At 29.7% G+C, this 23,223-nt stretch overlaps 1 protein-coding gene across 15 annotated transcripts in view; it reads right to left on the minus strand.

The window, feature by feature from the left end:
• Positions 1 to 23,223, minus strand: part of LOC107436894 (zinc finger protein rotund) — a 318,292-nt gene that overhangs the window by 134,436 nt on the left and 160,633 nt on the right. For all 15 annotated transcript variants that reach the window (XM_071184141.1, XM_071184140.1, XM_071184145.1 and 12 more), the window contains one exon: positions 8,798 to 9,129. In XM_071184141.1, the coding sequence (XP_071040242.1) occupies positions 8,798 to 9,129 (332 nt within the window). The remainder of the gene's footprint in view (positions 1 to 8,797; positions 9,130 to 23,223) is intronic.

Consider the following 23,223-nt stretch of genomic DNA (forward strand, 5'->3'; position numbering starts at 1 on the left):
CATATGTCAATCCCGACTTACCATGGAGACATTAGCTAACATGGACGAAAAGCTCGGAGATTTACTAAAACCCTAATGATACTTCCAAACCCTCTACTCCTTCCAAAATGATCATAAAAAAACTTTTATGACCCAAAAAAGACATTCTTTTCTTTATATCTTTTCTCAGCCTTTTTCGTACTCATGAATTCTTTTCTGATGGTACCACTAGCCAGAGAACGAAAATTTACGATTTTTTATATGTCAACTTTTCAATCAATCGATTATGGCGTTTTTTAACCCGTTGGTTACAATGGGAAATATCGTGACGCAATACAAGTCTGGAGAGACGAACAGGCGAAGAAGTATGGAACTTTATTGTCAGATGTGACTTAAGAAAGGAAAAATATCCATAAAAAATGTCAAATCGTAAATTTAGAAGAAATGAACTAATGTATTTCGCCCTGATCGCCAATGATGCAGAAAGTCTGTGAGCTTGAATGGCGGACAACAAACGGATGCAACAGAGAAATGCCGCCTACATTTAACCCTTTAAACCTGAACAAAGATACGATAAAATGATTGGTAAAAAAATAAAAAAAATACTGCATTATATGAATTAGTGCGAGACATAAGGAGGTGATTGATTAGCGTATTATTTAAGACTATTTGCAGAGAGAATATAGTTTATCGTCAGAACTTTGAATGTTATAAACATACTTGACAGATATTAATTATCGCCTCTTAAAAAGGGTTTTTATTTATTTTGATTATCGCGTGAATTATTTTTGGTGGGACAATATATTTATTTCAAATACTTTCAACGTGCCCTGGATATTATTATATCAGGGGTCTACCCAATCATTTTGTGAAGGGTCCGTTTTTGTAAAATTGTGAAAAAACTATTCATAATTTGTGAATATAAAGTAAACGTTAAGTCACATTCTTTCAACCAGGGTCCGCTTTTGTGAATTTGTGCAAATAGGGTCCGCTACTGCAAAAAAAACTTTTTCAAGGAGTTTTTAAATTGTAAAGACATACAAGATTATGCTCAACACTGTAAAATTATACTTAAAAAAATTAAATTTTAAAAAATAAACAGCAATTGCAGCTATTAAATTAGCAATGCAACATACAAATATTTGGTATTTAGCCTATACTGCTGAACGCAGAATATTAATTTTGGACGAATAAAGGAAGAAGCGTCTGCCGAAGACAAAATTTAGTTTGTTTACATCGGTTTTTCTCCCCCCCCCCTTCCTGGGAAGGGTTTATTCGATTAACAAAACAATAATGAAGATAAACAAATTTGTGAAGGGTCCGATTAAAAGATAAATTATTTTGTGAAGGGTTCGTTTTTAAGTTAAAATATTTTGTGAAGGGTGTTTTTATGAAAAGATATTTTGTGAAGGGTCCGTTAACGGACCCAAATTTCTTCTAAACAGACCCCTGTATATGTACATAATATGTAGTTATAACATACTACATATATCTGGATATAATATGTAGTTATAATATTACAACTCCATATTTTTCGATTTTAAGTTCGACATACATTTTTTTTTCAACGTTGTCTAATTATAACAGAGCACGGAAAGGCTGTAAAAAGATAATCCTAAACAACTAATCGTATGCGAAACCTGAGGGTAGATGTTAAAATGAGACAATCCATGGATTAAAACATTAATTCTTTAAAAACTAGATTTAGAGTTTTCCAGTAATAAGAATCATGAATACAATTACTTGATTTTAAAAAAATAAATAAACCTCAATCAATAAGTTTTTAACCGTTTATAGCTTGATATTTTAAAATATCCTTTTTGACACACAACGTCAAAAATGGTAAAAACCAAAAAGAGTAAAATTTCCATCCCGAGGACTTGAGAAATCCTATTCCATAGATACCTAAACTATAACGTTTTTAAACAAGCTAATTATAAACACAATTTCTCAAACAAGTTTAAGATTCTTCCTTTATACACAAGAATAATTAAGAATTTAAAATTATAATTTTAAAATCGAGGTCTTTTCGGGGCAATCGCTATAAAAAAATATATGTATATTGCCCTTATCAGCTGAGATGAATAATTTATGAATTTAATTAAAGCTAGATTACAAAAATGAAAACCTTACATTAATTAATTCTTACATGTAAACAATTTCTAAACAAATGTATCAATAATGATTCACTTCTTGTTGCCAACTCTTACTCATTATAACTACAATTCAATGTACTAATAATACGTGCTTGTGTTTAATTTCACCGGTAAAAAAATTTAAGAATTCTTTTCAAATAAAATACATTAAGGTTCTTTCAATCAATTTAACCTAAATCACGTAAAGTATAATTTAGAAAAGAAACAAAAATACCTACCAAATGAAATGAAATAAACAAAGGGTTCCTTCTTAAGAATTTTCAGTAACAAAAATTCGAAAGCCAAGATCATTATTTATTCAGTAAATCACTAATTAAAATCGTCTGCCAGAAAATAAAGTGTTCATTATTGATGACGATAATAATTATCTACTTACAGAAAGTAGAATTAGAGACGGAAGCCAACCCATGAATTCTATTAACAGCTTTTTAGCTTCTGTCATATTTGCTATCCTCAACGTGAGTAAAAATTGTGCAGCAGAAATTAAATTCGAAAATGACTCCCGGGGGGCGAAAAGGCATCGGCGAGGATATCGTTTTGAATGAAAAATCTTATATTTGTTCGAAGTAAAGATTTCGAGAGAAAGTCGAAGAATGTTTAGAGAAGGAAGGAATCCGTGTTTACATTGTCAACAGAAGTCTTGTTTGCACATTCTTTTGCATGGTTCGCGGATAATATGGTTTGTTTGCAGAGCAGTAGGGATATGAACCGCATACTGGAAAAAAGGTTTCGCGCTCAAAGGAAAATTTCTTAGATTCTTCCAACAGCTACTGAAAGTAGCGAAAAAGAATAAATAGTTATATCTAAAATTAATATGAAACACAAATTTTATCGACGACAAACAAAAGCATTGAATAAAACCGACAGAAAAAAGAAAAACAACATAACTTTCAAGAATAAACAACTTAAAATGCTACTAATAACAAAATTATTTGATAATGAAATTGCTTTCTAACAAAAACAAAATATTTACCGGTATTATGACTTGCAAAAATTTTTAAAAAAAAAATTATATTTCTACAATACGGCTGAATTTTCTTATCTTGATACTCTGATAATATATAATTTTGAAATATCGACAAAGTAAATAACTAACAAATAGATTAAAGAATTAACAACAAAGAAAGATGTAGAGATTTGACTAACTAATTTTAACTCAATTGAATTTTCTTTCAAGATACAAAGTATTCTGTAACCCGAACTTCATACATATTTTTATAATTGTCAAAGATGAAATCAAAAAAGTAAGCACATTAAGAACTACAAATAATATTTAAGAGGGAAATAATTATAATTGAAATCTAACGAAACACTACTAAGGAAGTCAATGCTGAAAACATCGAAACCAATATATTTATCTGATAAAACTTGGAGATGTTTCTATAATAGTAATAGGCTATCATAGTGTTCCCGCGCCAAATTAATTAAAAAAAGATCAAGAGATGGCGCTGGGAAGAGTCATGTGTATTAAGTGAAATAGAAATAAAAAAGATGGAGGAAGAGCAAGTCGTGTGTCCTTTATTGTGGTAAAAAACAAAAAAAAGAACCAGCTAAAAAGTTTTTCTGATCGAATATTGTTCACATAGTTTCTATAATAGTAATCGCCTATCATACAGTTTCTAGTTTCAATTATTATTCAAACAATTTCTTTTTTACTTATTCAAATATTAATTTGAAACTCTTAAAGTGCATATTTTCCTTATTTAACTTAATTTTTATTTTTTAACTATTTGACAAGCCTAAAATAACATATTATGTTACCTAAATAACCTATACCTAAAATAACATAAGTTTCCGAATATTTTGACTATAAGAAATGTGCAAAAACTGTTGACTGTTTTACCATCAAATATTTAATTCATTTTTTTTTCAAAACCGAGTTTAAGAATCGGTAATAAATGAAACTCAAACTTAATACAACCGATTCTTCAAAACTTCACTTTTTTTTAAAAAAAATTAATCATATAGCAACACTTTTGTTTCAGATATTTAGCTCAAAAATCATCCAATATTACAAATAAAAAAATTAACAAATAAAAGATAATGAAAAATGTTTAAGTAAATTTCTTATTTGGATTGTCAACAGAAAAAAAGGGACCTAAAAAAGTTTTGCAAAAGTTGCAAAAAGGATAATTCGGATTCTTAAAAAAAATATTCCATGAGATTTATATAGTGCTTTATTAAAAAGAAAAAAAATCAAAAAATTTATTAAAATAAAGTTCGAATATTTCTGTTACCGATATTGACAGATGATTTTGGAAAAAAATTGCGTGTGAAATCTAATAAAGTACTAAAAACCACGATATACTTTTCTCGATAAAAATCAACGTTGTTAATACTATAGTACTTTGATTTTTTATCATCGTTTTTATGTAAAAAGATCTTTTTAAATTTCTAAAAAAGGAGAGAGAAAAAAGGGAAAACATAATTTTTTTAAAAAAATACAAAATGTGTATAAGTTCCACAACAATACAAAAACGCAAATTAAAAATACATGTCAGTATTAATTACTGATTGCAGAGAATTCGAGAATGTTTTAAATCAGACCGTTGGAGCAGAGGTTTCAATTTTTTCTAGGTTATGGAACTTTAGATTATCAATCTTTTTCAGAGAAACCCCCACTTTACAGTATAGTATAAAAAGAAAATTGTGAACGAATTAACCAATAAAAGACTTCATTTTGAAAATACTTAAAACTAAAAAATTCTATTCCTTTCACTATTTTTCTTATTCACAAATGAGGGTTTATATTCGATAATAAATTCACAGTCCTAGAACTGTATCTAGTCTAATTATAAATTTGTGTTTGGTGAATATATACAAGCTGAAAATGAGTAAAAGAAGTCAAATCCTTTTTTTTTTCTTCTTTAAAATAAAAAACTAAAAAGAAATGGTTTTGTTGTTGTTTCTAATGCCACTTGATATACCAGCAAGACTGCTTGGTGAAACCAAGTTAATTTAAGGCAGAGGGAGCGTTTCTTATTTTTCAGTGGCACCATCCATGGCCAAGAATACGACTTCAGCCACACACACGTCACAGCCTGTTTTAAAGAGTGGAACCATTATTTCATCCGTATATTGTAAGTTTGACTTGAACCAGACAGCGATCAAACTCAAGTGGTATTGATTTGTCATGGGAACTTGAAGGACATTGTAACCCGACAGATTTAACGGGCATCAGTCACTATATACTACACGGGAAGTCTTTGGATCGAACTCACGACCTCTTGGACATGGATCCAACGCCCTACCAACTAAGCTATCCCAGGCTATAAAAGTTTGTTGGAGAAGCATTCTTATTAGTAACGAATTTAGTAATTTTATTTTGAGTTGAAAAGCACGAGGGAAAATTCGCACGCAATTTTTTGTATAAAATATATGCAATATTTTTTTAGTGGCGTTACATTTTAAATAACTTGAAACAGGCAACCGAAATATTAAAGAAATAATGGATTGAGTAGGTATAAATATAAAAAAAGGTTTTAAAATTCATCATGTGTTGAAAAAGTCCTAATTCTAGAAACCCTTTTAATTTTCTTCCGGAGCCCTACACTGAAACTGCCAGACACAAATATGGTAAAATTTAACGTGTTTCTGGATTTACCGGAACACTAAAAAATCTCGGTAATTTTTACCGAAGCGCTTTAATGATTTCGGTAAAATTTACGATAAAATATAACTTAATAATATGAGAAAATTTTTTATAATTTTATTAGTACCTTAGAGCATGGCATAAAAATCATTTATTCGGTTAAATTTACCTTTCAGTTTTTTATTTTTTATGAATGTGCAGAATTAAGAGCTATAGTTTTGGAAACCAGAATTTGGGTAAACCGTTACTATATGAACGAAACAATTAAACAATTACCAAGTGAATGGTTTAAATTCCATATAATTTGGTTTTATTAGTCAGAATTACGTTTTTTTTTTTTACCAGAAATGTTATTACCATGCAATGCAGTAACCAATTTTTTTTTATGAGTTAATAAGAAGAGCATACACAATCCACATTTTAAGTAAACATGTTTTTAAACTATCTTCAACGAAACCTATCCAACAACTCAAATTATAATTATATTATTCAGCGAATATTATTATTATAGTTCTTCAAATAAACATAATAAATGAAAAATGCTTTGAAAATTATATTGTAATTCGTATTTAATTACTCACATCGTACAAAGTATATTGACTAATAAACATAACACTATATTGGAAGGTACCCTTTCGCATATAGAAAATTAAAAGATGATTAATATTCCTTTCTTCTAACTTTCAGGGAAAAAAAGAAATGCTTCCTTTTAAACAGCTATTTTCTTTTTTACTTAGTTATTTATTTTTCAAGAAATAGAAAGGTAAATATTGGATTAATTCACTAAAGACAAAGTCAATATTAACTTAAAAATAATGATAAGCAAATAAACGCAACACACGACAAATTAAATATTAAAAAAAAATTTGAAAAATAAATAAATAAAAAGTAATGCTACAAGTCTGAATTATTTTCTCTTCATTAATGTACTAAAAAAAATAATACAATTTTTAAAAACTTCACTTTTTATAACGTATTCTAACAGACCAGCTAAATATTTCATATTATTAACATAAAAAATTTAACTATAAAAATATTTTTGAAAAATTTAATCCCACTAGAAGTGTTATCCATTGTAGCACATTTTAACTACGTAGAACAAAATTTTAGAAGTAAATATTTTTCGAATGTAATTATTAAAAATTATTTTCCCAAAAATTCAGTTATTATATTACGAAAAGCTATCATCGAACTAATGTAACAACGACATTTATATCTATGCGATCAATTTAAAAACAAAAATACATAAATTTAATGATTTTTTAAAGCGTCTAGCAGTTACTAAATTAGGAAATAAAAATAACAATCATATACTTATTTTGGTACTTAATTTGTAAGGCTGCACTTTCCAAGTTATTTTAAAGGGTAAAAGTACCATAAAAATAACTTGCAATGGATCATTAAAAGTTGGTGTAATGATCCAATATACTGGTACATTGGATCATAATACAGTGCAAATTTGTTGCAACTTCAACACTTAAATTGAATCTTGCTTTACTATAATATAAGTTACTAAGATATGTCTTCAAATTAACAGCGTAAGTTATATAATATGTAAGTTGCAGAAAATGAGAACGATAGTAAGGTGCAAAACACTCCATCTTGATGAAATTATAAAAAATATCCGATTCATTTTTAACCATGACAAAATAATTTTTGATTAAGACTATAAAATATGTAATTTTAACGAAACTATTTAACTAAAATTATGTTGTTGTTTTTTTTAATTAACGTACCAAACGCGGGTCCACATAATTTCTTTTTCAGAAGCTGCTAGTAATTGATTCCGAACATTTAAGACTTATTTAGTGATTCGATCGCCTTATTTAAATCAGAAATACATAAGTAAAAAATACACGAGCAAATTTTAGAAGAAGAAAAATCTAATAAACACCACAGAAGGAGTGATAGATAAATATAAATGATTCCTGAAGATATTTTGGAGGATTGATACAGGAGTTAAATATTATTCGTCTAATCTATAGGTTATTTCCTTGAGATCCTGTAGTTATGGATAATAATTCTTCATAATTCCAATCCCCTCATTTTACTCTTGTGATGATGACTAAATACGTTGCTACAAGTTCGTGATCAATATGCTGAACATGAGTAGATGGAATAGGTACAGGTGATTATGATATGTGGAAGTATTGTAAACATATCCAAACCTATGAAAGCTTATAATCAATTTACTGGGAATTAGGTAGATAACCACTACAAATAGTCAACTTACAGAAATGTTCACAAACCAGTTACAAAAATGCTGTTCGCAATTAATTGATCTTACAGGTTTCAAGCGAATCAAAAGTCTTGGATTGACAACTGTTGTCAAAATTAAGTATATGAAGTATAAGAAAACATGGTTTCTTTGAAACGTACCGGGCTTGTTGAAAACAATGTCTTCGGTTATTTTTAACTTGATTAATATTCTTTTAAGATCATTACGTTATGCCTTTGATCTGATTATGAAATGTGCGAAGAATTACTCTATGACTAAGTCCTAAGATAAACAATAAATATATTAGTGAATAAGATACGATGAGGGTACGTTGCAATAAGACTATTCAGAATAAGTCCTCCCTGCCCTGGACTTATAGCAAACTGACTAAAATAAAAACGGCTAAATCAGCAATGAATAAACATACTTTAGCCTGAATAACGTGGCCTGACGGTTTAGCCTGAATAGTTAGGCGGATTAGAAAATACCGGAGACTTTTCCACTCAACAGGGCGCACAGCAAAAAGCCTGTGGCAATTTGAAGTGAGAAGGAATATTCAATTAGCTAACGACACATATGAAAGTTTGTAAAACAAACAGCTTCAAATAAAATGGCAAAATTAAGTTGAATCAACAAGAAAATATAGGGCGAGGGTGAGATTATTTATAATTGTTTCGACTGCAAATTAGCAGGTAAAACTTTCATCTTTTTTTTCAATTAGGCAATATGGTACACCCTGTACAAGTTCTTTTTTCTTACAATGGATAAATGAAGTAATAGGACGAGTAAGGCGAATGTAAATAATATAAATACAATAATTTGAATTTAGGATAGGTTAGGTTAAGAGTTTACCTGCGGGCACATCTTGCATTGGTACTTCCTTCCAGTGTTGCCATTGGCACTAGGATTTAAGTCGTTCGGATTCTGATGCTGGGGCGACATTTTTGTGGGCATGGGGCCCATAGCCACTGAGTCCTGCGGTGGCCCCATTTGAGGCAGCATGCTCTTTTTGGGGACCTGCAACGGTGGCATTTGCCCACTGTGGTTGTTGACTCGGCTGTTGGTGTTGTTGTTGTTAGCATTGGCAGGGTTGGCATTATTGGCATTGCTGTGATTACCGAAGAGGTTTGGAATTTGTGAAGAATCCACATTTCCTTGCAGATTCTCCTCGATGTTTCGGGAATCTAAAAACAAAGAGAAATCAAAATTAATAATTTTTATCCAAACCTTATTAAAAAAAATAAAAACAATACAATAACAATACCAAACGTAAGCAGAGCTTGAATATATTCAAATAAAGATCGCTTATGGCAGCGGAAATCTATACATGGTTGGCATTAGAGATAAGCTCGGGCAAGCTTTTGGATATCCGAGTCCGAAGAATTTTAATCCAAGACCACCCAAGAGCGAGACACCTAGGATTATTTAGAGCCTGAATCCGCCCGAGATATACATACGTTAGATACAGGCCAAACATTGAGATCGGTCTTTGATGTCTAAACAAGGAAATTACTAAATTAAAAACTTTTCTATCAACAACCTTGTGAAAGAAAATGCGAAGAGAAAAAGTGAACCAACTGAAACTCAAAAATGATCTCTATAATTTTTACACCTTACACATTTTACAACTTTTATACTTAATAACGGAAACGTTTGTTTTAACGTTGTTAAAAAGTTTATGAAAACTTAACTATGAATCCTAGCCCGAAATATCTTTTCAGTAAATGAACCTAGAGTCCGTGTCGGGCATGGAGTATGGACTCGGGCTGATTCCGTCACATCCATAGTTGGCATATACGTATAATATATAATACGTATAATATATAATACGTATAATTATCCTAATTTGAAAGTTATGATAGATAAAAAGTTGCGACGTAGATGGGGAAAAAATTAAAATTTTGACAAATTTAAAAATGTTCCTAATCAGATAAATGGAAAGACTTAAAAAGTTTCATTTTGATATTTTGTACCGTTTTATCAGGATGTGTTTTAAAAATAATATTCCTCAACAGTTATTCCAATCCCTTAACAGTCCTCAACAGAAAGTACACATAAAAGTAAACCACCGAACCGAAGGCGGCTAGTACCATACAAGTAATAGTGTCTTTATATGGCAATAAAATTCAAAATGTCGATCATTAGAAAACAAGTCTTCGACTTTTATCTCCATCAAAAACTGTAAATTATATTAATCATAGAATAATATTCTAAAATTTCTCCCTAATTTAGGAAAAATAATATTTATAAAAAACATGTTAAGGAATAAAAAACTTTTATTCTTAGTGCGCATTTCAAATGAATTCATGCATTTAAAAAACATTCGGAGAAATTTTTTTCCTATTTATTTAGACGCTTCTATTAATAATAAAAAAAATGGTGAGCCGTATCTCACAAAACATGCCATGAACCTTGGTTGTTCCAGTTGGCAGGCGGGGACCAGGTATTTTTATCTTAAATAAGCTTAAAAAAAATAATTTCAATTCTTTTGAAAGAGGTTGATGTTGAATGCTTACTATACCACATGGGAAACTAGTAGTTCTTTTTTTAACTATACCACATGGGAAACTAGTAGTTCTTTTTTTAACTAATCTAGTTGAGAAAAGAAGGAAACAATGTGATTCTTAAAACTTATTTTTAACACCTAAGTAGTTAGTTTAAATTAATGCAATTTCAAAACAGTAAACGTGGAAAATTATCGGACAAACTTTAACACAGAAATAAAATATATATAGCTAGGGTATTATGTGATACTCGTAAACACGTTCCATTAACATATTAAGTAGTTAGTTTAAATTAATGCAATTTCAAAACAGTAAACGTAGAAAATTATCGGACAAACTTTAACACAGAAATAAAATATATATAGCTAGGGTATTATGTGATACTCGTAAACACGTTCCATTAACATATTAAGTAGTTAGTTTAAATTAATGCAATTTCAAAACAGTAAACGTAGAAAATTATCGGACAAACTTTAACACAGAAATAAAATATATATAGCTAGGGTATTATGTGATACTCGTAAACACGTTCCATTAACATATTAAGTAGTTAGTTTAAATTAATGCAATTTCAAAACAGTAAACGTAGAAAATTATCGGACAAACTTTAACACAGAAATAAAATATATATAGCTAGGGTATTATGTGATACTCGTAAACACGTTCCATTAACATATTAAGTAGTTAGTTTAAATTAATGCAATTTCAAAACAGTAAACGTAGAAAATTATCGGACAAACTTTAACACAGAAATAAAATATATATAGCTAGGGTATTATGTGATACTCGTAAACACGTTCCATTAACATATTAAGTAGTTAGTTTAAATTAATGCAATTTCAAAACAGTAAACGTAGAAAATTATCGGACAAACTTTAACACAGAAATAAAATATATATAGCTAGGGTATTATGTGATACTCGTAAACACGTTCCATTAACATATTAAGTAGTTAGTTTAAATTAATGCAATTTCAAAACAGTAAACGTAGAAAATTATCGGACAAACTTTAACACAGAAATAAAATATATATAGCTAGGGTATTATGTGATACTCGTAAACACGTTCCATTAACATATTAAGTAGTTAGTTTAAATTAATGCAATTTCAAAACAGTAAACGTAGAAAATTATCGGACAAACTTTAACACAGAAATAAAATATATATAGCTAGGGTATTATGTGATACTCGTAAACACGTTCCATTAACATATTAAGTAGTTAGTTTAAATTAATGCAATTTCAAAACAGTAAACGTAGAAAATTATCGGACAAACTTTAACACAGAAATAAAATATATATAGCTAGGGTATTATGTGATACTCGTAAACACGTTCCATTAACATATTAAGTTTGTTGTATTAAATTTACAACACGTGAGAAAAAAAGAATTACGAGAAACGAAAAATTAGGCGAAACAAAAAAAAACATAAAGAAAAGAACGAAAGTCATTAAAAACATTAAGTCTACATAAAACATGAAAACCATTAAAAAACCCTTATAAATATGAGAAACATTAAAAATTCATGTAAAACAGGGGGGGGGAAACAATGGTGGCATGATTAAACGTATGAAAGCACTAAATAACATATGAAAAATATGAAAAAAAGCATAAAAAAACATTGAACAGTTTACGGAAAATATGAAAAATTGTAAAACCTAAAAAAGTATAAATAATGCACAGAAATACATTTTAAAAGCTCGTAAAAACGCATACAACACATGAAAAAAAACTAATGATAATTCTAATAACAAATATTCAGCGCATCGAAGTCATTTGGTGAGAAAATATAAATACTCTAGCTAGTCAGAAAGAGGTCGAAATTTGACAGTAAGATTCCGCCGTTATAAACACGAAAGCTACGTAAGAAAACATAAGTAAAAATAAACTTAATGAACCATCTTTTTTTTACAGTTATTTCCTTAAAATATAATAAAACATAGTCAAAGATTTTAATAATTGATTTCATAGAAACTATTTCAGCTTTTTAATAAAACCATTTTGTTTCATATTAACTACTCCGGTTATGCTAAAAGCTAATAAAAAAAAAATTCCACCGTGCTGATTTTTTTTAACGAGAAAAACTCTATATCGTTTAATTAACTGTAATGAATCGCAATATTTTCCAAAACAAAATTATTGCCACGACAAAATAAAATTCTAAAAGAAGAAAAGAACCATCTATTAAAACACAAAATATGTCTGAAACTAATTATGCTCGGGTGCGATTCATTTGGAACGTTAACATTAAAATAAGCGGCGAAACAATCGCTTATTTCATAAGTTCCAAGCATTATTCGAACAAAAAGCGTATTTTAAACTGAGTCGAACGTGAGAATCAATTACACGAATCGAGGATTTTTTTTACTCAAATTAGATTTTTCAGTTGTTACGCAAAATATTTTTTTTTTTCGTTCGTAGCCATTCTAAAAGTCATTAAAATCGCATAAATCAGCAGGGCCTGAAATTTCGGACGGAAATTAATAACCGATTATGATTTTTTTTTTAATGCAAGAGCGCTGATTTTTCAGCATCCCTACGTTAGCTATGAAAAATTCATATTTTATTACTCTGTTTTAAAAATAGGAAGGAAAAAAAAAAGTCTAGTCTTTTCGAAGCATAAAATACGTATTGTTTTCTGAATTTTGAACCCGATTTGTGATCCAGTTTTGATATTTATTAATTACACCTTCTCAAAAAACGGTTGTGATAAGAAATGCAAAATATAAATAGATTTGAGGCTTTATCAAGGTTTTATTAAGGTTTTATAAGGTTTTAACGAATTACCTCCTTTTAACGCTATTTAACACACTATTGTATAATCAGCCCCTTAATCAGCCTAAAATAATTGAGTAATGATAATGAACTAGGAAAGTTTCATTTGATAGTAATCATTAAAGATATTTACGAAAAGTTAAAGAAAAAAATCCTAGAGGTTTGGTTTTTAGATTATCTTCTATTTAATAAATGCATAACGCAGGCATGAAAATGATGAAAGAGACAAATCTGAAAATATCTATCACTTCATATCAAGGAAGAAAAAAAAGTTTTTTTTTTAACTATTTTGCACAAAAGAAACAATTAAATTATTTATAAATATATTAAAAGTTTCTTTTTCTTTTACTGTAATACAATGACAATTCTACGAACTTTTAAGCATTATTTATAAATAGTGATAAAAAAAAATTTAATAGTAAAGTAAAACAAAATAATGTCGAAATATTAAGAAGCATTTTCTTCCTTTACTTTAAAAGTTTAGAAAGTAAGAAGATTATATAAAGGAATCGATAGAAAAAAAACACATATTAAAAAAATGCCAAAGCATTGTAGTTTATTTAGGAAATTCAGCTTTTTTACTTATTTAGAGATTACGCTACCTTCCATCTACAATGAAAATGCATTACATAAATGAAGTGCATAGCTGTGAAATTATGTATTATATTCAAAATCCTGAATATATATGTAATATAGGGTTATAATGATTACATTACATTTAAAAACCTGAATCGAGAAGTATGACAAAAAAAATCAAAAATCATATATACCTTTAACTGTGTATGCTCAAAACACAGTTAAGTTATGCTCAAAACACAGTTACTTACCTTTGTTTCTCTGTGTATGCTCAAAAAGCATACACAGAGAAACAAAGCTGGTTTTCAAAAAAAAACGTACAATGAAACCAAAATATACGGAATTAAAACCATTAATTTGGTAATTTTTCGTTCATTTAGTAAGTTTACCAGAGATTCTGGTTTTCGAAATTACAATTCGTATTACCACACATTTAGTAAAAAATATTAAACTGAAAACTAAATTTAACCGAACAGTTTATATATACGTCATACTCTTAGGTATTATAATAAAATTACCACATTTACCAAATTTTATCACATATTATAAAACCATATTTTCTTGTCAATTTTACCAAAATTTCCTAATTCGCTCAAGTGCTTCCGTAAAAATTATCGAGCTATTTTAGTGTTTCCTTAAAACGAGAAACACAGTAAATTTAACTATATTCTGGTAATTTTGACCATACTTTATTTTTTTCGCGGCGAAGTTAAAATTATTTAACACATGCAATCTAAAGATACAAAAAATAAATACAGAAAAGACTAAAGAACAATATTAAATTTATAAATTCAATATTTTAAATTCTTATTACATAATTTAACAGCTATTTTTTTTTTAAAGAGACCCTTTATAATGTCTCCACAAGTCGATTTGTCTCTGATCGAAGTACTACAATTTGCAAAATCAAGAGTAAACCGATATCTAACAATATTCAGCATATTTCCATGAAAACGCCCTTTTCCGTACGAAGCTTCGAAACAGTTTTATTGGTTAAGAAGTTTCGCGTTCGATTTATAGGTAAAAGTCTCCTACTTATCTGATGTCTTGAATCGCTTATTGATTCTTTTAGTCTGTTCGGTTGACGCTGTGCGAAAAGTACAATCGAAATTCGAAGTTTCTCAGCGTATGGATTTCGGAAAATTTATGGAATGCCTTTTCAGAAAAATATTCATCATTTTAGTGAAATTCGTTTGATCCAGTAATAATGTATTTTAAGTTATTGTGTAGTCATAAATGTTACCAATGCAAAATCGAATAATAGAATTATACCGAAAAAGTTCTATTAAATTTTTACTTCTTTTCATTTACATTGAGTTATATAGTACGAGATGTATTTATATAGTGAAATTTTTCAAAGCACAAGAAATGAGTTGTTTTATTTCTATTTTGTTGCAATAACATGAAAGCTCCCACTGTGAAATTTTAATACTTTTAAGTAGCAAATATTTTGAATCTGGACAAATTATCTGTATCTGGAGTAGTGACTAAGATGCTAGGTAAAGATTTAAAGAAAGATAAAATAAACATAAACAAAAGCAATTGCATAAAAATAATACGGAAAAACTAGAACTTCCTTGAGTCTTATGAAATAACAGTTTTTAAACAAAATACAGTTGATACTAAATTAATAAGGTAAATTATAAGTAAGGAAATAAGGTAAAGAAATTTAACTCGAAATAAATTTTGATTAAACCAGTTTTAATCTGACAGCATGGATTAAAAATATTAAAATAAAAAATGATTACCTTTTCCTGTAACAGTATTAACAACATTGAAAGCTTATAAGTACATAAAATTTTAAACCGGGCAGTTACATCTCTATATGAAATAAAGAGAAGCTATTTTATTTGAAGTATTCGTGAACGATAATTTGGAACGGTAATTGTAACAGTTTTTAAAAACTAATAAATAAATTAGTATTATAAATCAATTCTATTAAAGTTTGGGAAATCAAAAGCTCTATCATTATTATTTATTATCAAAAAATTTAATTACCACGGCAATTCTATGACCCACAAACACTTTTAATTTTATTAATGCAGAATTATACGTTTTTTTTTTCTTCTTTTTTTTTTAAATCTGTAATTTACAATTATTAAAGCTGGAGATATTGAGTTCGATCCTCACAATCACAGTGCATTGTACAGACTAAATCTGTCGTGGTTGAAAGTTCTCTTGTTGGTTGTGGTGTAGAAGTTTAGAGAGGAAGGTACCAGCTCAGGCGCTGTCCACGTCGTCTGACCAGGGTCGAAATTATGTGGCATTCCTACCTTGGCCGTTAAACGATAGAACCTTGAAAAACGGAGCTAGATGTTTGGCCATGGTTGGATGGTGTGCGTATGTGTAATGTAATATCATAACTTTTTGTATTATTAATATATTAATATCAGGGGTCTGTCCAGGCCGAATTTGCTACCGTTTAGCGGTACCTTCACAAATTCAATTTTATTTAAAACGGTAGTTTCACAAATTCAACTTTAGGAAAAACGGTAGCTTCACAAAATACTTTTCCTTAAAATTTTGTTTTTGTATCCGTTAAGAAACATTAAATCTATATTTTTACCATGTTTTTGTGTTGATATTTTAATATAATTTTTAACTTTTCACAAATTATGTCTAAATTTTCACAAAATAGGTACCTTTCAGAAAAACCTAGACAGACCCCTGAATATGCTATGCATCACTTTTTATATATTTACTTTATTTGCTTAACCTTAACTTGTAGGGTGCATCCAGGTATTTTTTTTTATAGTAAATGTAATATTATATTTTTACAGTATTAGATCATTATTAACAACTCTTGTATAGAGTTTCGCTTTAATGCCGCTTAAACAAATTTTCAATACACCACGAATGTTATGTTTTCGGAATTAATTGTACACTGTTTTTACCAATTAATTTATTTTAAATTATACAAAAAGCTTGCTCTTGCAATTTCCAAATTCGACTCGAAAGTTATAACCAACTCTAGAAGAAAAGGGTTAATTTTTTTAAATGTTAATAAATTAATTTACTTGAATTCATTCAATAACTTTCCAGGTGATTTTACAATTTTTAACATTATTAGTAGAACCGCGGAGTCAGTAATTAAAATGTCTGACTTTTATAAGCATCGACTCAGCTGTTAGGAGAGACAAATGTTATGTAAGCATTGTCTTTTTTTTTTCCTTTTTTTTTTTAAATTATAATAGTTTTGAAACAAGCCGACCGGATTGTGCAGTGACCAGAGAGCTGACCTTACATCAGAAAAGTCCTGGGTTCGAATCCCGGACAAGGCATGGATGTTCTTTCATTCGCCGTACTATCTGTCCTTACCGTGGGAGCAACGTTAGCCCAACTAATATGATACTCCAGAAAAAGTGGTCAACGAATTTACCCTGAATGACGGGTGAAAATAGGGTGGGCATTGGAAAAAAAAGTTTTGAAATAATTTGTAATAATTATTTAAGTAATAGTTCACACAATAATAAAAATTTTTTTTACTACTTTTTCAAAAGTTCAAAGATGTCCTTCTCCTTTTGATGTATAAGTATTAACTTTTAAATAACTGGAGACGGTAGCGAATGAATCTTTTCGACTCCAACATAACTGCCTTCTACTCAGATTCCGAGCTCTGAATATTTTTATTTCATAAGCATGACAGCCTAGAACAGGCCGGAGCTGCCCCAACAAGACGCTTCTAACTAGCTCGATCAGACGCTAGGTTTCTTCATCTACTTCATGCCCATGGTTTTAAGATCTTTCCACTTTTCGGTTGCCAGTAATCATTCCAAAAGTTACCTTTTTAATTGAGTCCGATGTGACCTATCTATCTTATTCGATGGGATTTAATAATTGAAATTATATTTGATTGCTTAAATTTTTTGTATAATTCATAACCGTACTAAATTCGCCAAACATCGTTTTCTTCAATAGCTCCGAAGATGGATCTGAGTATTCTTCTTTCAAATTATTTTTTTAGTTTATTTTCATCAGTTTTATTTAAAGGCCAGCATCTCCTCTTTAAACGCCATAACAGGTTTAATTAAGAGTATTATGTAAGCGCTCTGAATATTAGTAGACAAAATTATATTCAAACATACAATTTGGTTCATAACAGGTAAAAAAAGAAAAAAATCTGCAAAATATCGAATCTTCCTTCTTTTCCTAATATTTTTAAAAGTCAAATAAAATAAAAACATTAATATTATCTGTTTTTAAAAAATATTACACCTTTCATAAACAATGTTAATAGAAAAATACATTAAGTTTTAAGCGATAACTAAAATAAAACCGCCCGCGTTTAAGATTAAAAAAAGTGTTATGATACTTACATATTCAATAAAATTTTAAACCACCTAAATAAAACATGAAGCACCTCCTTTCAACCCACATAAAATTCTAAAAGCTCTTCCATAAATGAAAGCGAAAACGGATTCGAAAAACTAAAACCTGCCTCAAAAGATTTAAGAAAATTTTAATCATGGTTTTACATCAACCTGGTTTGTGTGTCTGAAATTTTGAATGATGATAATTGTCTTTTATTGCAAAGAGTCCTTTTCTCCTTCGAACGAAGGAACAGGAGGACAAGGGCGGACTTCAAAAGTTCCGGAATCTAGGATCCTTGGGGGCTACTTTGATTCACGGTTGCAGCGAAAAATTTTAATTAAAGTAATTCCTCAGTTTCTCTCAGTCACTCGGCAAAGATCCTTTTATGGAAATTTCGGTATATACATCTGAAGGAGCCGAAAGATTGATGCTCCTCGGTGGCTTAATTTTGTTTGTAGACAACAGGCACATTGGGGTCTTTTAGTGAATAGCTGGGTGGTAAAAAAATTTAAAGAAAAAAAATATTTGTATGTTTATGTTTGCAATAAACAGAGTCTTGAAAAGTATGACAAAATCCATTATAAGTGACTAGATTTAAATAATAAAGATAAAAAACATGTTAAACAACAAGGACATTATGAATAAATATTCAAATTTCCACATTCGAGGAAAACATGTTATGAGCAGCTGTAAGTAAGAGTAAACCATTAATTCATTCATTCTAAGTCTATTTAGCTTTCATAGAAATAAGGATTTTGATGTGTTTATAATTAAAACGGATCATTGAAGATACATTTTAGTAACACACCAAATTAAATTAAACAAAAATAAATACAGAAGTACAAAAGTAAACATCACGAACACGACATTTCCATGCCAGTACAACCTGGGCAATCATCAACCAGTCTAAAAAGAAAGTTATCAGTTCTTGTTCGTTTTTCCCTCTTGGGGGGAAAAGTCTACTCGTTTTCCTGTCACAAGTTTGATTTTTCCCTTTTTATAGCTCAGAATCTCACTATAGAGATACCATGTACGAATTTCAGAGATGTTGGTCGCTTCGTTATACTGCTCCATGCGCGTACCTACCACAGTGCTAACGTAAAACATACTCAATAGTAAACTGATCATAAGTTAGAATCACCTTGCCGTCGAGCAAATCATGGGAAGTTTTCGTAGTTTTTTCCTCCATGTAATAACGGATTAGTTTCATTTAAAAAAAAGATACCAGACTACCAGAATTTGGTAACATTTACCGTGTTTCAGGCTTTATGAAAACACCAAAATAATTCAGCGCTTCGGTAATGATATTGGTAAAATTAACAAGTAAATATGGTTTTATAACATGTGATAATATATATGGTTTGGTTGTATGGTATTATAACAAGTGATAAGTGAAGTAAAATTGGAAGAAAGAGGTAAAATTCGGTAGTTTTATGAAAACCATTTATTCGGTTAAATTTGCTTTTCAGTTCTGTTATTTTTATTAAATATGGGGTTAAAAAGCAATATAATTTTGAAAACTAGAATGTCCGATAAACTAGCATCATACGAACGGTAAAATTACCAACTGAAAGGTTTAGATACCGTAATTTGGTTTTATTAACCAAAATAATGATTTTTCTTTTACCAGAAATGTCATTACCATACAGTACGGTAATTCTACCTGAATTGTTTTCTCCGCAAAAAAGAAGGAAAAAAAGGATCCCGAGATTTATTCAACACATTGCAAAAACACATTTTAAAAATAGGCCGGGATAGCCTGGTTGGTAGGGCGCTGGACCCATGTCGGAGAGTTCGTGGGTTCGAAACCCGCCGGCCGAAGCCTTAAATTTGCTCGGTTTCACCAAGTAGGCTTGCGCGTGTGGCAAGTGGCATTAGAACCAACCAACATTTTAAAAACTAGTTCAAATTAATGCAGCAACACCTTCAAAAGAATGACTCCAAACAATCCAAGAACACAATCCAAAAACTTGTTAAAATAATTTAAGAACAACCATCCAAATATTAGTTCAAAGCAATGCAGGAACGGAAACCAAAGAGTACTTTAAAACATCATTGAGACTCGATCCAAAAATCAGTTCAATACAACCTAAGAACAAAATATTAATCGAAATTTATCTAACTAAAATTCAATGGTACCATTCAGGCAACTAAAACACAGCGAATTTTCAATCTAAATAATAATCTCGCATAATTTGCTAACAGTTATAAAACTTCCACACACATATTTTGGCGTTGCACTTGGCTCTATTTAAATCAATTAGGAGTCGTCTTTTCTCATATAATTCCTGTCTTAGTAGAATATAGTGGCTTCTTTTTGTACTTGATACGCTTGCATGGAAAGGGACATTTTTGTACGATCGCTTTTTCCCATAATGAGTTCAGAACCATGTAAGAGCACCATTCAAAGATTAGTTTAAAACAATTCCAGAACACATTCTAAAATATAGAAATCGAAAATTTCCCGGCTATTAAATTGTTGTAACTTTGTTGAAACTTAAATATAGTGTTATGTCTAACCATATTGTACTTCTGAAACTTGGTAACACAATACTATAGATCAACATTGACGGATACATGGTTCAATTTAATGTCTAATTGAGATCACAACAATTAAAAACTGATTTTCCTGAATGTAGTTTGAAATTATTCAAGAACACTATCAAAGGATTAAAGATTCAGAGCGGAACAATAATACACTCCAAAGATTATTATAAAACAATTAAAAAACAGATCCCAATTATCAAGAACAACGTTTCAAAAATTAGTTCAAAATAATTCGAGACCAAATTACAAAGAACATACACTAGGACACAATACGAAATTCAGATCAAATTATTTAAACAGTTCAACCGATTTTTCTGAATAAATAGCTGGAAACGATTCGCGAATAATAAAAGATTACTTCAAAGCAAAACAAGAACACATTCCAAAGATTAGTTTAAAACAATTAAAAAAACGGATCCCAATTACCGAGAACCTGTTGACCACCTGTCTTATCAGAACTGGTCAAAAGTATTGAAAGTCTTGCGCCCTTGCGGAATTTTGTTTTTAATGTAAATTTGTAAATTTTTCTTCTTTTTGTTTTCTACTTACAACTGTAAGCCTCATGCTATACTTTGTGGTGCATGAGGAGTTATAAGTCGTTTAAATAAAATAAAATAAAAATAAAAAAATAATAAAAAAAAATACCGAGAACAAAGTTTCAAAAATCAGTTCAACGCAATTCAAGAACAAAATCCAAAGAACATAACAATAGAACACAATGCAAAACTCAGTTTAAAATATTTGAACAGTTCAACCGATTGANACCAAAGAGGACTTTAAAACATTATTGAGACTCGATCCAAAAATCAGTTCAATACAACCTAAGAACAAAATATTAATCGAAATTTATCTAACTAAAATTCAATGGTATCATTCAGGCAACTAAAACACAGCGAATTTTTAATCTAAATAATAATCTCGCATAATTTGCTAACAGCTATAAAACTTCCACACACATATTTTGGCGATACACTTGGCTCTATTTAAATCAATTAGGAGTCGACTTTTCTCATATAAATTCCTGCCCTAGTATAATATAGTGGCTTCTTTATGTACTTCATACGCTTGCATGGAAAGGGACATTTTTGTACGATCGCTTTTTTCCATAATGAATTCAGAACAATGTAAGAGCACCATCTAAAGATTAGTTCAAAACAATTCCAGAACACATTCTAAAAGATAGAAATCGAAATTTTCTCGGCTGTTAAATTGTTGTAACTTTGCTGCAACTTCAATATAGTATTATGTCTAACCATATTGTACTTCTGAAACTTGGTAACGCAATACTATAGATCAACATTGACGGATATATGGTTCAATTTAACGTCTAATTAATTCCATAACAATTAAAAACCGATTTTCTTGAATGTAGTTCGAAATTATTCATGAACACTATCTAACGATTGAAGATTCAAAGCGGAAAAATAACACATTCCAAAGACTATTATAAAACAATTCAAAAACAGAACCCAATTATAAAGAACAAAATTCCAAAAATTAGTCCAAAGTAATTCAAGACCAAATTACAAAGAACATACACTAGAACACAATACAAAACTCAGATCAAATTATTTCAACAGTTCAGCCGATTTTTTTGAATGAATAGTTGGAAACGATTCGCGAATACAATAAAAGATTACTTCAAAGCAAAACAAGAGCACATTCCAGAGATTAGTTTAAAACAATTCAAAAACGGATCCCAATTATCGAGAACAAAATTCCAAAAATCAGTTCAAAGCAATTCAAGAACCAAATCCAAAGAACATACACTAGAACACAATGCAAAACTCGGTTTAAAATATTTGAACAGTTCAACCGATTTTTTTGAATGTAGCTAGAAACAATTCAATGATGCAATATAAAGATTAATTCAAAGCAAAACAAGGACTCAAAGATTACTGTAAAAAAAACAATTAAAAAACGGATTCCATTTATCAAGAACAAAATCCCAAAGAAACTACACCAGAACTCAATGCAAAACTTAGTCCAAAACAACACAAATTGCAATTTATATGACGAAAAATATTTTCCGTTACAATTCAAGCAAATACAAGACCACAAAATTTTTCATTTGAATAATAATCTCGCATAATTTGCAATCAGTTATAACTTCCACACACAAATTCTGGCAACACAAGTGGCGGTTTTTAAATCAAGTAGAAGTCGTCGTTTCTCATATTCCAGTCCCAGTGAAACATGGTGGCAGGTTCTCTCCTTTGTATTTGACAAGTTAGCATGGAAAAGAGACTGCTTTTGTAAAATCTCTTCTCCCATGCGTTGATGCACCATCCCCCGAGCAACATTCCCTTCTTCCGCAATTCCGCATTCATTTATCCCTCCCCCCCTCATCGATTTTTCTCTGTCATCATCCAGAGGGGTGTTTCTTCTTCCGCGTAACAAATGGTTTGAAACATTTTTCATCGTTTTCACCAAAGATAAAATTAGTCACACAATAATGCTGATTTTTTCTAGGGGAAATTTTAAATCGATTATTTTCTTTCCTCGTCGCGTTATGAAGATTTTATCTGATTAATTATTGTCTAATATATAATTACTGAAATGAAA

Source organism: Parasteatoda tepidariorum, chromosome 8 (assembly GCF_043381705.1).
Source record: "Parasteatoda tepidariorum isolate YZ-2023 chromosome 8, CAS_Ptep_4.0, whole genome shotgun sequence".
Classification (NCBI taxonomy): domain Eukaryota; kingdom Metazoa; phylum Arthropoda; class Arachnida; order Araneae; family Theridiidae; genus Parasteatoda; species Parasteatoda tepidariorum.